This window comes from Cibotium barometz, chromosome 11 (assembly GCF_041138505.1).
Source record: "Cibotium barometz isolate CiBa-2024 chromosome 11, ASM4113850v1, whole genome shotgun sequence".
NCBI classification, from domain to species: domain Eukaryota; kingdom Viridiplantae; phylum Streptophyta; class Polypodiopsida; order Cyatheales; family Cibotiaceae; genus Cibotium; species Cibotium barometz.
In genome coordinates, this window is record NC_141056.1 from 55,020,172 (window position 1) to 55,036,091 (window position 15,920).

The 15,920-nt window shown below is 38.1% G+C and overlaps 1 protein-coding gene across 2 annotated transcripts in view; it reads right to left on the reverse strand.

Moving 5' to 3' along the window:
• Positions 1-12,712: 12,712 nt before the first annotated feature.
• Positions 12,713-15,920, reverse strand: part of LOC147634344 (nudix hydrolase 25-like) — a 32,826-nt gene continuing 29,618 nt past the window's right edge. Inside the window, exons 3-6 of one of the 2 annotated variants that reach the window (XM_086805488.1) lie at positions 14,683-14,837; positions 14,486-14,599; positions 13,084-13,198; positions 12,713-12,985 (exon numbers count right to left, since the gene is read on the reverse strand). In XM_086805488.1, the coding sequence (XP_086661614.1) occupies positions 12,872-12,985; positions 13,084-13,198; positions 14,486-14,599; positions 14,683-14,837 (498 nt within the window). In that variant the 3' untranslated portion in view covers positions 12,713-12,871. The remainder of the gene's footprint in view (positions 12,986-13,083; positions 13,199-14,485; positions 14,600-14,682; positions 14,838-15,920) is intronic. The other variant, XM_086805489.1, reaches the window with a different exon arrangement.

The window sequence follows — 15,920 nt, forward strand, 5'->3', positions numbered from 1 at the left end:
GGGGCCTCGCCCACCACCACAGATATCCGGACAAGAGACTAGTCCCTCGGTTCTTCCTAAACCGAACTCGGGAAAAACTTCTCTCGCCCAGAAAGCACAGACAATTCCTCCAAGATATTTTATTCTAATGTAGTCAAGGTCTTCTCACTAACCAAACTGATCCGACTGAACCCATAAGTCTCATGGTCAGATCAAGGAAGAGACTTGCACTTGGATCATAGAGACCAACGCTTTTTTTCTCATCAAGAGGCACAGCCATTGATTCTTTTCCATAGAACAAGGACTATCCGGGATTTACTTCATCTATCGTAACATAACAGAATTGAGTCTCAATTTAGGGATCCATCAGTCCAGCCTTAGTCCCATGGGTTATAACCAACCGCCCAACCACTGTAGTGATAGGATCCATTTAGGAATTTGGTTATGTTTTACCCCGGGTATTACCAGGGAAAAGAGTTCCTAGGCCCTTAGCCGGCGCTTCAAGCAAACTTCAAGATAGTCACACCACTTACACACCCAATATGGAATTGCCTGTTTCACAGATTCAGCTGTCTTTAAAACAATCTTTTAATGAAACCATAGTATCACTAATCATAATCCTCTAAAATATCTGATTGAATTCTAATTTCCAATCATTCCTTCATCGGTGTATCTATGGTATCTTTGGCAACCAGAACGCTCACCACCTGTCCACTCAGGGGCCTTTTCAATAGTTCCTAGCTCATAGACTCTTCGTTGAAGATCAGGAAGATCAACCAACAACAAATCCATATAAAAGAGTCATGGACTCATCCGTTTGAAGACCAGCAAGGACAATCAACTAGATCCATACCCGAGTTCAGAAAACAACTCTAACTCCTTGTTCCATTTTCTTCCTCGACGCATGCGTGGGTATCTTCGGCGACCCAGAGCCCGAGCACCGTATGGTCAGCACCCTCTAGGCTCCTTTGCAGGTCACCTAGCGCTTCGCTCATAGGCAGCTTCCTTGGTCCCTCATCCACCGTACCGAAAGCTCACCATTTAAATCGAACCGAGGGAGGCTGGTCAAGACCTCGGTCGACCTTGCTACTACGAAAGACGTCCATTGACTCTCCTTCAGTTGTTGCAACTTTATCAATTAGGTCTCCACGACCTCATTCACAAGATGGTCACAATGCTTTCCCAGCATTCTCGTTATTCCACATTCTTCTACATCAATTCACATTGCTTATTCCACATCCAATCATATGTATTCCCATCGTCCTTCATCCATTCTCATCCAATCACATCATATTACATCTCATCACATCTATCCTCATCCATTCACATCTACCCATATCCACATCACATCACATCATATCCATTTACATCACATCTTATCCATTCACATCTACCTAGATTCACATCTACCTAGATTCACATCACTTCACATTCATCCACCTTACATCTCATCCATCCATTCACATTACGTCACATTCATTTATATTCATTCAGATCCACATCTCATCACATCACATCCACCCACATCACATCTCATCCATTCACGTCACATCACATCATACTCACATCCATTTACATCTCATCATATCATATTCACATCGCATCACATCCATTTAGATATCATCACATCACATTCACATCCATTCACATCACATCTCATCCATTCACATCTCATCACATCCACTCACATCCATCACACCCATTCACATCCATCACATTCATTGCATCCACATCACATTACATCACATCCACTTCTCATTCTCATCCATTTACATCACATCACATCCTTTCACATATCATCACATCTCAATCTCATCTCATCACATCCACATCCACATCCATTTACATCACATGACATCCCATCCACATCTCTTCACATCCACATCCACATCCATTTACATCACATCACATCCTTTCACATATCATCACATCTCATCTCATCTCATCACATTCACATCCACATCCATTTACATCACATCACATCCCATCCACATCTCTTCACATCCACATCCACATCCATTTACATCACATCACATCCCACCCACATCTCATCACATCCACATCCACATCCATTTACATCACATCCCACCCACATCTCTTCACATCCACATCCACATCCATTTACATCACATCCCATCCACATCTCGTCACATCCACATCCACATCCACATCCATTTACATCACATCACATTCACATCTTATCACATCCACTCACATCTTATCACATCATATCACATCGCATTTACATCTTATCACATCCACTCACATCTTATCACATCGCATTCACATCTTATCACATCATATTCACATCTATTCATATTTAGTAACATTTTCTACTTTCGATACCGATGATGGGACTTTTCTAAATTTCTGCCAATTGCTTGGCCTAGTTAAAGGTACTTTTTCTCGATGGATATTTTCATCTTATCACATCGCATTCACATCGTATTCACATCTAGTCATATTTAGTAACATTTTCTACTTTCGATACCGATGTGATGGAACTTTTCTAAATTTCTGCCAATTGCTTGGCCTAGTTAAAGGTACTTTTTCTCGATGGATATTTTCATATTCTTTCTGAAATTTCTCAAGTGAAATATATTCGATATTCTTCTTTTGAGTAAAAGATTCATGGGATTTACAAAAATCAATTCTACCCATATTTTCCAATAAAATTAATAATGCTCAAAATTCCACTTTTGATAAATACTCATAATTTGAATTATACTAAAAATTTCTCTTTTACCATTTAATTTTTTGGATCTCAATTATCATGGGAATTCCTCTTTTTATATAAAATTAAATTTATCAAAATTTACTCTTTTCTCATAATCAATTAATTATGCATAATTACAAAATTATTTCTCATGAATATGATGAAAATCATTCTTTTTGCATAGGATGTCCAATCCTAGAATATGGTAGAAAGTCCTCTTTTAGCATTATGCATAAAAATAAGATATGCATTATTTTCCTTTAAAAAATTACCATAGCTTCGCTGCTATTACTGATAATTTTTACTTTTTTCTAAAAAGAATAAGACTGCAATATAATTATGATAGAAGATCTATTCTTAAACTTAAATCTAAATTATAAAATTAAATCATAAATTTATCCATAATCATAAACTTAATTATGATTATCTTTACTAGATTATGCTATTTCTATTATTCCTCTTTTTCCAAAATGATAGGATTATTTCTTTCACATTTAGAATCACTTAAAGTAGTTTTTTGACTACTTATAAATAATTTAAAAGAATTTATCATTATTTTACTATCATAAAAGCATAAAAATACCATTTTCTTATCCTCTAGCTTTACAAGCTTAGAGTTTAGTTTTGAATTAAGAATTTTTCAATGAGAAGCATTCTTTTTCTAAAGAATTAGCCATAGGAATGACTATTCTTTTGGGGGAGAGAGATATACATAAAAAGCATTCTAAAAAAGCATAAAGATTAACTTTTTGTGATTAATCATTAAAATTCTTAGAAAAATCTTGATTTGCATTACAAACAACTAATTAGAAACTTCTCAAACTTGAGAGGGGTTGACAAGTGAAATCATTTGAGAATATTCACAAAAACCATAAAATTTTCTTCTTACCTCAAGGTTTGGCTTGCTTCTTTATCTAGAAGTGAAGTCCCCAACCAATCAATTGGTTTAGTAAGTTGAGAAGAAAGGTCCAAGCGTTGTTGAAGAGAGAGAGAGAGAAGCTCCAAGCTCTCCAAAAGTAGAGGATTTTTAAGGGATAATAGAAAATATCATTACTTTAATGTAATACTTGCATGATACTTACATGGTACAGTTCACAAATTTTTTTACAAAAGACTAAGGGTCTATGTATAGGTGAGGGAGGCCACTAACCAAGTCCAACTGGGTTCTAAAATTTTCCAGGTTCAGTTTGACTCAATTTAGACAAGATTTGAACCATTTTGGTTCCCTTTTTGATTTGGTTTAATCCAGGAGAGAGGAGAGATAAAAATATCACAATGTTTTTGAATTAAAAACCCTTCCACGTGTAAAATAGGCGCCTACCTCAAGTCCCCCTCTCCTTACCAAGGTGTCAAAAATGTATCATTATTCTAAAATATCTCATTTTTTAGTAGTATCTCATAGTTTTTAACTAATAAACCTTGTACTTAGTCAACTCTTCATCTTATGTGAGCATTTACTCATTTTTGGATTTTTTTTATTCTTTTGGATTTATCTCATCCCAACACTTGGATTAATCCAATTGGCCCATTGGAACCTTAATTGGATCATAACCCAAAAATTTCTGAAAATGTAGACCCTTAGGCTAAGGTCCTTTATACACATTTTCAATTAATTCCAAATGCACCTTGGAAAGTTTATTTTGAATTTCTGTTTCAGGGGAATCCATTTTAGACACTAGGAGGATTTTTATATCCAAAGATATCTTAATTTTGGATTATCCCTCTCTAGACATTTTCTCTCTCTAGACCAAAACAGGGTAAAACAAGATCTTTCTTCTATTTTAGAGAGGGGAATAATTACAAGAACAGAAGGGGAGGTTCTTACACCTTTACACCTCAAAAGCTGGAGGGAGGAATCTTGCAATCATTCTCTTTTTTCCCTCGCTTTAGTTAATGGGGATTGTTTTGTATGCCAATGTAGGCTATCTTTGCCCCCTAGCCAAGACCTCACTTTTGAGTCTTTTGCAAAGACCGTGTTTATTAAGCCTCTGAGCCATGCTTTTTAAGCCTCTAAGCCTCTGAGCCATGCTTTTTAAGCCTCTAAGCCTTTTGAGCCATGCTCACTAACCTCTGAGCCATGTTTATTGGTCTATGAGTTTGAAGTGGACCATGTATTGTGCCTTTTCTTGTGTTGGTGTACAAGACTATTGAAGGTAATTCATGCAACTCCACAATCACTACAAAGGGGGGTTTGTTGGGTATTTCAAAGTTATTCTAGAGTCTAGTCAAGTTTCCTTTTAGTGGTGTGAATACCCTCTTATTTAGCATTAAAAGATATGGTCTTGGTGCCTATAAAAGCATTGTACATGGTGAAAGTATTATCATAATTCATTCATCATTGTGTTGTGCAATCTTGCTCTCTCATACTTGAGCTCTACTTCTTCTTTCTCTCTCTCTCTCACACTCTTCTCCATCTCTCTACTTGTCTGGAGTGCATGTAAATACAAATAATGCCTAGATGGAGGCAAGAAAAGATGATCCTTCACGATGGTTCTTTCTCACAAAAAATAGGGGAAGAAGAAGTTAATCGAAGAGGAAAGCCCAAAATCAAACCTACTCAAGCACGTACCCACCATCAAGCAAGCATGGATTTAATGTTGAGATATCGAGCTCGTCTAGTGAGGCGGTGGCCACTGATGACCCGCCTGGGGGATAGGCCCCACACTTACACCACTGGCATGGTTGGTGAGATCATGGGAGATATGCGGCCAGTGGGATGACAGGCTGTGTGACAGCCATTCTAGAGACTGGCATAGTTAGCCAGCTCATTTAGTCAGGTTCACACTATAGAGAGCCCATGTATGTATTTGGTTGAGTACCTTTCATATTGTGTGTACTCTTATTCTTGTATATGGTGTGTTGAGTGTTGAGTAGAGAAGAAGAAGATTTTCAGCCTCTCACCTTGTGTGTTCTCTATTAGGGTTTTGTGAGTGTGTGTGTGTGTGCTTGCAAGAGCTCAAGCTCTCTTCCCCCCTGCATCTTTTCATTTAAAAGCATGCAAGTAAGAAGAGGAAAGCTCATAAGTAAACTATTATAACAGATTGATTATATATTTCTTATTGTCCGAAATAACTTATATATAAGTGATTAGTTTTCACACTAGGTCAGCCAAACTTAAAAATGGCTTGACCTCTATTACTCGTCTTAAGAAACTATACACAGTAAGTCCATAGACTTTTCCTATTTTACATTAAGCACATGGTAAGGCCGCTTTATATATTACAACATTGTCTTATAAAATAGATTAGTTCCCGTTTGCATGCAAGTAAGATGCCAAAGCACCTTACAGTAAGTAGGGTGGACAAAACCATGTTAACCAAAACGGAGTGGTTACAACAAGTGAATTTTGTGGTACTACTAAAACCTTAAGAATATAGATATAAGTAGGGGTTTTTCCAAGAAAAGTTCCTTAGACAACTACCTATTGCAAAAGGCAAGTAAACCATAATCTATTTTGAGTTAATGATACTCTTGTGGGCAAACTGTACTAGGATTATTTGAGGTTTAGTGAAATATGCTTCTATGTTTCTAAAAATGTAGAATCTTAGGAAACAAATTCTTCCCCTCAAACGTAAGGGCTTCTTTTAGTTCTTTATATAGGTTTTGTACCTATGGAACATAAATCTAGTCAAAGTGTTATCATCATTTCACAAAATCCAATCATACTATTAACTTGTGAAAGGAGCATGTAGTATGCCTTTGAATGGTTGACTACTAGAGAGGAAGGCTTAACTTGAAACCCAACTTTGCTAGGTATGAATGGATTAATAGAATTAATGAAAACTATGAGAGTATATGTGAGCATATTATTGGACTACTAAACATGAATAATTTTAAGGAGGAACCAATGTTACATCCCTAGATTAACTAGAGTTAGTGTTAACTATAATTAGTGGAAATACATATTAATATGCAAGAGTTTCCTAAGTACTATGGTTTATTAAAAAAATTATGATTAAATGGTGTCCATTTTAACCTTGGTAGAAGTAAGAGGATGCAAGATTCCATGTTTTTAACATCCTCTTTGGCCCCCTAACATCTACGAGAGGTAGGTGTTATGTTAAGCAAGTTTAGTCCATTAAATGGTCGACCATATAGCCTTCAAAGAGCATCTAATAGTGTCAAGTTCCAAACCCATCCTTGGTTCATGCCATGTAAGAATATGGCACAGCAGAAACAGATTTAGCAAGAGAAAGTACACTAGATAATGCAATAGAAAGAATGGAGAGAATTTTAAAATTCTAATTATACCAAACAAGACATAGGTACAATATGATGGTGTTGTCCACCCGTGTGCTCTAGTGTAGGGATTAGATGGCAATCTAGATAGACTCTGGATGGAGGGCATACTGAGAGTATAGGGAATATATGCTTGCATGCCATGTCATGTTACATGCCATGTCATCACCAATTTGGGGACTTCTTGAATATTCAAATTGGTAACATGCCATGTCATCACCAATTTGGGAACTTCTTGAATATTCAAAATTACTTATCATGCTATATATCATTGGAAAGGTCTCGAAGAGTAGATTCCAAATGTCCAAACTCCGCTACTTTTGAGTTGATTTGCAAAAATTTCACCATGAGCCCATTTCTCTAGAGAGAGGAGGTGTGGAAATCCTTAAGGGGAAAAAATGAGAGTCCATATTTCACCACATGTAGGTACTATTGATATTTCTTCCAAATTAGCCCAAGGAGCCATAATTTGCTTTTTGTAGCTACTCTATAGGTTAACATGGTTTCAACTGCCCGACCTACTATAATGCATTTTTTGCCATCTTACCTGGTGCTCAACAAATAGGCATTTAACTTTTGTAAGAAGATGGCATTGGAACATATACATTGGCATTAACCTGTGCTTATGTCAAATAGGAAAAATCTATAGACTGTGTATATAACTTCTTTAAGACTGGTATTGTACCAAAAAACTTCTTCTTCTTGGGCTTCTTCTTCTTCTTGTCTTTCAGAAGTATCCCCACCTTTGCCTTTTGCATTGGCCATAAATGCGGTGTCACCCCCATCACGAGTCTTGAATCGCATCTCCTCCTCAAATAGCATAGCACTAAATTCTTCAAAAGAAAGAGGCAAAACTCTAACCTGCGTGTTTAGTCCCATAACCAAGCCATCATACTTCGACGGCAAAATTTGGATGCATCTCCAAGCCAACTCTTCAATTGTCTTTATGATTCTCACAGCAACCATCTGGTCTCGCAGATTTTTGATCCGAGAGAGAAACACTTCTGCAGCCTCTCCTTCAGCAAACTTTTCATTAGCAGCAAGATGATTCTCCAGGTTTTGAATCCTGGTCTAATTCCGAGTCTCATACTAGTTTCTCAGTATGGTCCAAGCCACGGATGCCTTGGTTGTGTGTTGAATCAAAGTAAGAACAGAATCACTTACATTGGTAACAACGGCGCAAAGTGCTTCTGCATTGCGCCGCTTCCATGCCCGAGAGGAAGAAGAGCAGCATCTGGTGGAATCATTCTTGTGTTTTTGCTGGTGTCAATGGTTTCCACCAGTTCTTGCTCTATTCCTAGAATGGTCTCCAATGGCTCATAGGAATCAAGGATGGTGTTGATTTTGAACTTCCAAAGAGTGTAATTTGTCCCATCTAGGCAGGTGGACAGATACGTAGCACTAGAATAGCAGCAAGCAAAACCAAATCCTGAAGTAGACATGACCGTTGATGGTTAGGAGATAATGAGAGGTATAAGAGTTAGCTGGGGACCCCTAGCTCGAAAAGGTATAGGGAATATTCCTTGGATACTAATTTCACCATTAGTGGCGGTGTGGTCTGTTGGGACACGTTATGAATACGCGGGCGATGAGCCACATCGATGCAATGTAGTCGACCATATCTTGGACGCGTCCACCATACTACCTGTAGCACTCTAAATGGACATAGTTGGCACAAGCAAAGGTATCCAATGCTTGTGAGTATATATTCCCTGTACTCTCAATATGTTCTCCATCAAAGTCTATCTAGATTGCCATCTAAGCTCTATACTAGAGCGCACAAGTGGACAACACCATCATATCGTATGTATCTCTTGTTTTGTATAATCAGAATTTTAAAATTTTCTCCATTCTCTCTATTGCATTGTCTAGTGTGCTTTCTCTTGCTGAATCTATTTTCGCTGTGCCATATTCTTTCATGGTATCACAGTTGTAGGTGCTCTTAGCAACAATAGTACACAAATTCTAGTCTTTCTTTGTATAGAAGTAGCTTGGAGTGACAACTATAACCCCTTCCAGCATCTAAGTTGGGGTTCCCACTAAAGATATGTGCACCAATGGCTTCTCCTCATAATGGGGTCTGTACAAATGTGCACCATACATCAATGTGAGACACATGTTGAGAGGGGGGCATTGAACATATACTAACATGCCATAGATTTAATCATTAAGAGCATTGAAGAAGATGGTCAAATCAACCTTGAAGCAACTCCAAATCAAGCAAGGGCAAACACATACCATCTACACATGGAGTTCTTTGTCAAGCTACACATGAAGAGTTGTGGTTTTGTAAATATTCAAGGTTAAATGAACCGACATTTTGGTGTTTTTGCATGGTTTCAAAGTTGTCGCTTATTATGAATATAGATAATGGGTTTCAAAGTAGCATGCTTGTTGATTATGAACATAGATAATGCTAGACAATGAATTATGAATGATGGTGGATGCTCAATGATGGTGGATAAGTAGGTTATGAATGAGTAAGCTTGAATTAAATTAACCAAATACATTGGGCACATCTTGACAAGCATACTAGTTCCTCGTGTAGGAAACACAAACAAGCATATTGGTTAACTATAACAGTTTGTTGTGTGTGAAACCAACCAAGCTTGCTTGCTTGATGGTAGTTTTATACCATCTAGTTGGTTGGATTGGTTATCTTGTTAGACCATCATAATGGTCATAACCAACATGTTGATTAGTAAAAAGTTTCCTTAGGCACTTCTTAATATGTGGGCAACATTCACATAAAGTTTAATGTATTAATTCTATGCAGACCTTTAAAATACCCAAACTTTCATGGAGCTATGAACTACATAAGTGACACTTAAAAATTAGCTGCTTGGTGTGGTTAATCAATGAGACATTTGAGAAAACTTTGTTCCACAAAGTTATAGTTCACTATATGGTGCTTCTGCTCACAAAATTACATTTTAAGATGTTACTTATTGGTGTGATATTATGTATGCAAGTTGCTTATGTTGTGCAATCCAATAAAGCAAAGGTTCACTACAAATATGTTGGCATCATGGTGGCTCATAGATGATGCGAAATCTCATGGTTTAGACAAAACAAACATGCTAAGCTAGATGGTTATTCTACTCATAATATGATTAAGATAATGATGAGCATAATGACACCAAGATAGGAGAATGAGTGCATTTCTTTTGCATTAATGTGCCTCTTAAATAGGCAAGTATAAATGTGATTACAATGAGCTAATCAAGATTAGTCGACTAATAAAGATCCACAAATCGCTCCTTGATTCTCTCCCTCAGATTCTTCCTTGAATCTCTCCTAAACGTTTAGCCTAATCATAATATGATTAAGATAATGATGAGCATAATGACACCAAGATGGAAGAATGAGTGTGCATTTCTCTTGCATTAGTGTGCCTCTTAAATAGGCAAGTATAAATGTGATTACAATGAGCTAATCAAGATAAGCTGACTAATACAATGACCATGTTGTCCATGTGAGTGGCTAGTTATGCTTACAATGCATACAATCGTGCTTAGAATATGTGAGGAGCCATCAAGTAGAGGCTGGTCTTTGTTGATCTATAAGGCCTAGTCTTCTTCACAACTACAAAGTTGGCCTCATGTGAGACCTCTTCTTGCTTGGCTTCTTCTTCACCTAAATCTCCTTCTACAAGATAGGCTTTTGGGCCTACTTGTGCCCCAAATAAGATATCCAGTGTTGCCTAAGCCTCATTTGAAGTGTCCTTCCCATCTATGTGATGTATAAAGTTATCACTTAAACCCAAAGCTATTATTTCAAAAGTCTTCTCATCGCTTAATACCCATATAGCCTCAACTTCCCTTGTAACAGGGCTATTTTCCTTCCCGTTAACAATGTTCCACAAACCCTTCTTCATTACTGTGAATTTTATCTTTGTTTTTCGGCCATATACCTTGATTAACATCAATTAATCAATACTTACTTAAAAGATTACCAAAAGTTGCTTTTGGAGGTGTCACAATCTAGATCTAGCCTATACAACCGATTTCAACTAGAATGGATATTACATGTTTGTAGCATCGAAAAACCTCCAAGGCGAGCTCCTTGACCTCCAATTGCACAGATCGAAGCCAATTTTGACTCACTTGTAAAAAAAAATAATGCCAACTACAATATTGACTTCGACGTGTATTGCATCAAATCTTACAAAGTGATGTTGTATGAGGCTTCGCCCTGAGGTATTAAGATCCTCCCAAGAGATCTTGAGCAATATTGGAGAGAGTAGCGTTTTCAACAAAGGACAGAGGAAGAGATAACCCAAACAAACTAAAAATGGATTTAATCACTAGTAATAGTAATTAGCACTAATGAAGAGTTAACCCAAACAAACTAAAAATGGATTTAATCACTAGTAATAGTAATTAGCACTAATGAAGAGTTAATGCAAGGTCCTGAGTTGTGGCTCTGATACCAATTGTTGGCATCATGGTTGCTCATAGATGATGAGAAATCTCATGGTTTAAACAAAATAAACATGCTAAGCTAGATGGTTAGCCTAATCACAGTCTTTGAAAGTGTAGAAGTGTGTAATCAAAGCCTAGCATAGAGTTATATAGGCTAAATCAATCCAATAATAATGGTCCCATTCTAGTCAAGGAATTCTATTTGTAGTCCAATCATATGCTCACATAGTTTTCATTGATTCTATCAATCCATGTACTCGAAATAAAATTTAGACATGCACATGTGCCCCAACTTGCTAGATTGCATCCCAAAACAATCGATCAAATATTAAGTAGAAGCCCATCACTATATTTTTGAAAGCTAAAGATAAAGTCAACTATTAGTAGCAAATTACCACCGAGCATGTGTGTTTGAGAGAGAAGGGCAAAAACCAAACAACTACAAAAACCAAGGAAAGAAAAGACATGACAAAAACCATGGCTAAAATTACTATGAAAGCAAAAAATTCCAAATCAAAAACCTCGAGAGGCATACATATTAAAATGTGTCAAAAAATGTGTGTGTGTGTGTGTGTGTGTGTGTGTGTGTGTGAGAGAGAGAGAGAGAGAGAGAGAGAGAGAGAGAGAGAGCTAAAATTTGTAAGAACCCTAAAGCCTTAAAGGTAGGAGAGGTGATAATGATATCAAAGGAGGAGGAGAGAGAGAGAGATGAAAGGCCAAAATGGCCTATGAGACCAAATACACAAAATGAAGACCATGAAGGTCTTAAGCCAAATCTAAGGGAAGCAAAATAAGAACCTCAAAAAATTTACAAGAAATGCCCTACTAATCATCTACTAAAGTTATGATGCCACACCTAAAACAAATTCACAACTCAATATCGGAGAGAGAGAGAGAGAGAGAGAGAGAGAGAGAGAGTCACCATTCTCACTTTGGTCAAGATTGTGTTATGCCTACGTTAGTAGGAAGTAAGCCACTGTGATCTTTTCTCTTGATTTCTAATGCCTTCACTACCATGAGAGTTCTTACAGCTACATGATCAAAAGAACCACATATTCAAAGTTCACCTCATAGATATATTTGCATAAAAGTAAAATAGAAACAATAAAAAAGTTTTGGAACTCAAAGACAAATATATATATATATATCAAATAGCCAAATTGGACTCCAAGCCAGTTGCCAACCATGCCAAAAACCAGCTTCTTGCATGGGAACTGGCCCACCGTAGAAAAAAACTCACTGTCTCTCTCATTTAGTAGAACCCTAAAAAATTAAAGCATCTCAAAGTCCCCCCCCCCCCCAAAAAAAAAAAAAAGCATCTCAAAGAAAAAAAAAGGGTGCAAAAATTTGAGAATTTACATGAAATTTTGGCTCTACCATTGTGAGGTTTGGAAATAAATCACAATCGCAAGTGAAGAATTGCTTCAATGCCAAGTTTTTTTTGGGGTTTTTTTTTTTAGGGGAGGGGGGAGGGGGGGGGGGGGGAAGAAATTTGGTTTTGGATTGATCAGTACTAAGAAGCAGCATCTACTTGAGTTGAAGAGCCCCTTGTATCGCTTTCCAATTCAAGTATCAAATTGAACGAGCTGAACACCTTTTCATAGACGGGTCTTTTGAATTCGACAGCCTGATTTCCAACCCAGCATTTTTGTTTTAGAGCACAAACATGGCCAGCACACTTCAATAATTATGTTTGGCCCATGCAAATGGTAAGAAGAGTGTTACCCTCTCAAGTACTTCATCTGTTGAAGCCCACTTCCACTCTGAGAACTCAGCTCTTTCGATCCCATCCGCATCCAGGTTTATCTCACTCTCATCACCGGCGAACTTGAACAAGAACCTGAGAAACTCCCAAAAGTACGTTAAGAGCGCCCATGACGTCCAATGTGTGGGTGTGGTGAGACCACCCTGCCAACCTTCATGGTACACATCAACATGTGAACCCCTTTTTACAAGAAGGTCCATGTCCTCCCGATTGGAAATCAGGGGCTTAATGGTCAGAGACAACTTTCTACTTTGTGTTACACGCAATACCGGCTAAAACTTTTTTAAACCCCCCTTTTTTTGGGGGGGCTAGGCTCACATCTCTGGGCTCACGTCTTTAGGCCTTTTGCCTCACCCCTATAGAGTCACGTCTCTAGGCCTTCTGTCTCAAACTCCCACGATTCACATCTTCAAATATTCTCCCATGTGTATGGAATTGGCACTAGGATCACACAAAAAACTTGACAACTTTTGTAAGAACAAACACTAAGCAAGCACCCTTGACGATGTGCTTAAAGCTCGTTTTTGTATGTGGCCTCCAGAGTCCAAGCTGAGCATTTAAAAAATTCTTCTAGACACAGATGTTAATGCTATAATGATATCCACCCAACCTTGGGATACCATTCACACCTTATGGATATTTCATCATCTGGCAGTTACACCTGCACTCCTTAACTTGCATGGCTCGGTTCTTCATCCTTCGCTCCTACAGAAAAAATAGGCCTTTTTTGCCTTTTGTTTGAGTGCCACCTGCTTTAATGTTTGCTTCTATTGCCAGTCTTGAAGCCATGAACTTGGGACTCAACGTCCAATTGGCTACATTTTTCAAAAAATTGCGAGATGGTACTGAATTTTAGATGCTCACTAGTATAGATTCAAACCCAATACCTCCTGTTAAAGAGACATGGGCGCTACTGCTGCGCTAAAGCCCAAGAGGCAATAGGCTACACTTTTGCATCCATCACAAACGTGTCTTCTCTCCTAATCTATCAGTGTAAGTATGGTTGCTCATGTTCACTTCTTGTGACAGCCCCTCTCAGAGCAGGGCATGAACACTAGAAAGGCCTAACAGAGGGATACTTTGACACATAACTTGTCATGGCTTACTGTATGAGCAATGATCAAGATGCAGCTGTAAGAGAGGACCTAACAGAAGGATTCTTTGAAGCTAACTTGACATGGCTTACCATGACTAGACACACCATTCACGAAGTCTTCATAAATATAGCTTTCAATTTTCTTGTGCAATACACCTGCTAATATCTCTCATGAGTCATGACCATGTTTCTTTGAATAATCAAAGCAAGGAGAGCTCTTGATTGATCAATGGAAGGCATAAAACTTTAAATGAAGTAAAACCCACCATTTCTGTGCTTGGCCAATCCATTCTTTGCCCCATAACTGTGTTATCTTTGCCTTCACATCTGGAGGAAAATCGTACGTCAACCACTCTTCCACCTGCATACGCAATTCAAAACTTTTGAAATACTTCAAAAATAAGGCGTCTTCAGCAATATAGCTATTAAAACAAGGGATCAAAAAATGGGAACAGAGTACAACCATATGCTATGAGGTAACATTATAATACTTCCAGCATCACCTCTCTGTATGGCTTTCCATACCTCTCCAACTATCTCTGCTGATGTGACACCGGTTTCTTCTCGGAGCTCTCTTAGAGCCGCTGCTCTAGGCTCTTCATTGTCATCAACTCCTCCCTACGCCAAATGGAATGCAGCACACAAAAAAAAGAAATTTAAACTCAGCATGACCTTCAAATTTTCCCTTTAACCTAATATACGTAGACCACTTGGCCCTTGGGCAGTGAAATTTTGCATTATGATCAACCAGAGTTTGAAACATCATTTGTTAGCATGTAATGCATCAGAGCATTAAATGCTCTCAAAGGCAGGCAAGTTTGTGCCAGCCCAAGTGGTAACATGCTGCCCTGCCAATGTGCAAGTACAGGGTTCTAACCTTAGCATTTAAATAAACTCCACTTGTCCGTCTGCGCATTGGCACAAGGATCAAGGTCTCTCTACTTCCTCCTGTTGTTCTTGGTTGAAACTTGTAGTTCTCTTGGTAGCATGCAGACTATTTGATGGCTCATCGCAACCAAGGCCTTGGAAAGAGTTCATTGAGTCCTAGATGATTAAGCGGTATTTGCAACACCATGATCTTCAAAGTTCCTAGGATGAGAGCGCTTGGATCCCAGCCATTTGGCAAGTGTTAGAATAGCACTGACAAAAGCATGATGCTTTGAACTACTCTAAAACACAAAACTGAATATACATAGAGGATAGGACGAGAGGAAAGCAAATGATTATGGATAACTTGATCCTCTCAACCTAACCTTCTCTCTCTCTCTCTCTCTCTCTCTCTCTCTCTCAGAAGTTGTGTAGACTGAATGGGAAGGGAGGGGTCTTGATTATGGATAAAGTAGCCCTAGTCAGCAAACTTTGCATTAATTTTTTTGCTTAGTCTTCTAGCTTTGTGTTAGTTGTGATGACTTGCACTAATTTGCATTTTGTGTTAACTGCATTCACACCTGACGTCTTTGGTCTCTTTCCAGATTAGGGCCGACAACATAGGCTCATTCTCTACAAAAACTGTTACGACCCTATGTTTTTCCCTCTAGACAACAAGCAGGTGGGCACGGGCACGGGATGGTCACTGTGAACAGGCAGCAGTTTGGATATGAAAAGGAAACCCATATGTGTGGCCAGCCCAAGTGTGAAAGGGGACAAAAGAGATTTTAAGTTTATAAGGTTTACTAACCTTTGAAGGCTTAAAAATATTAT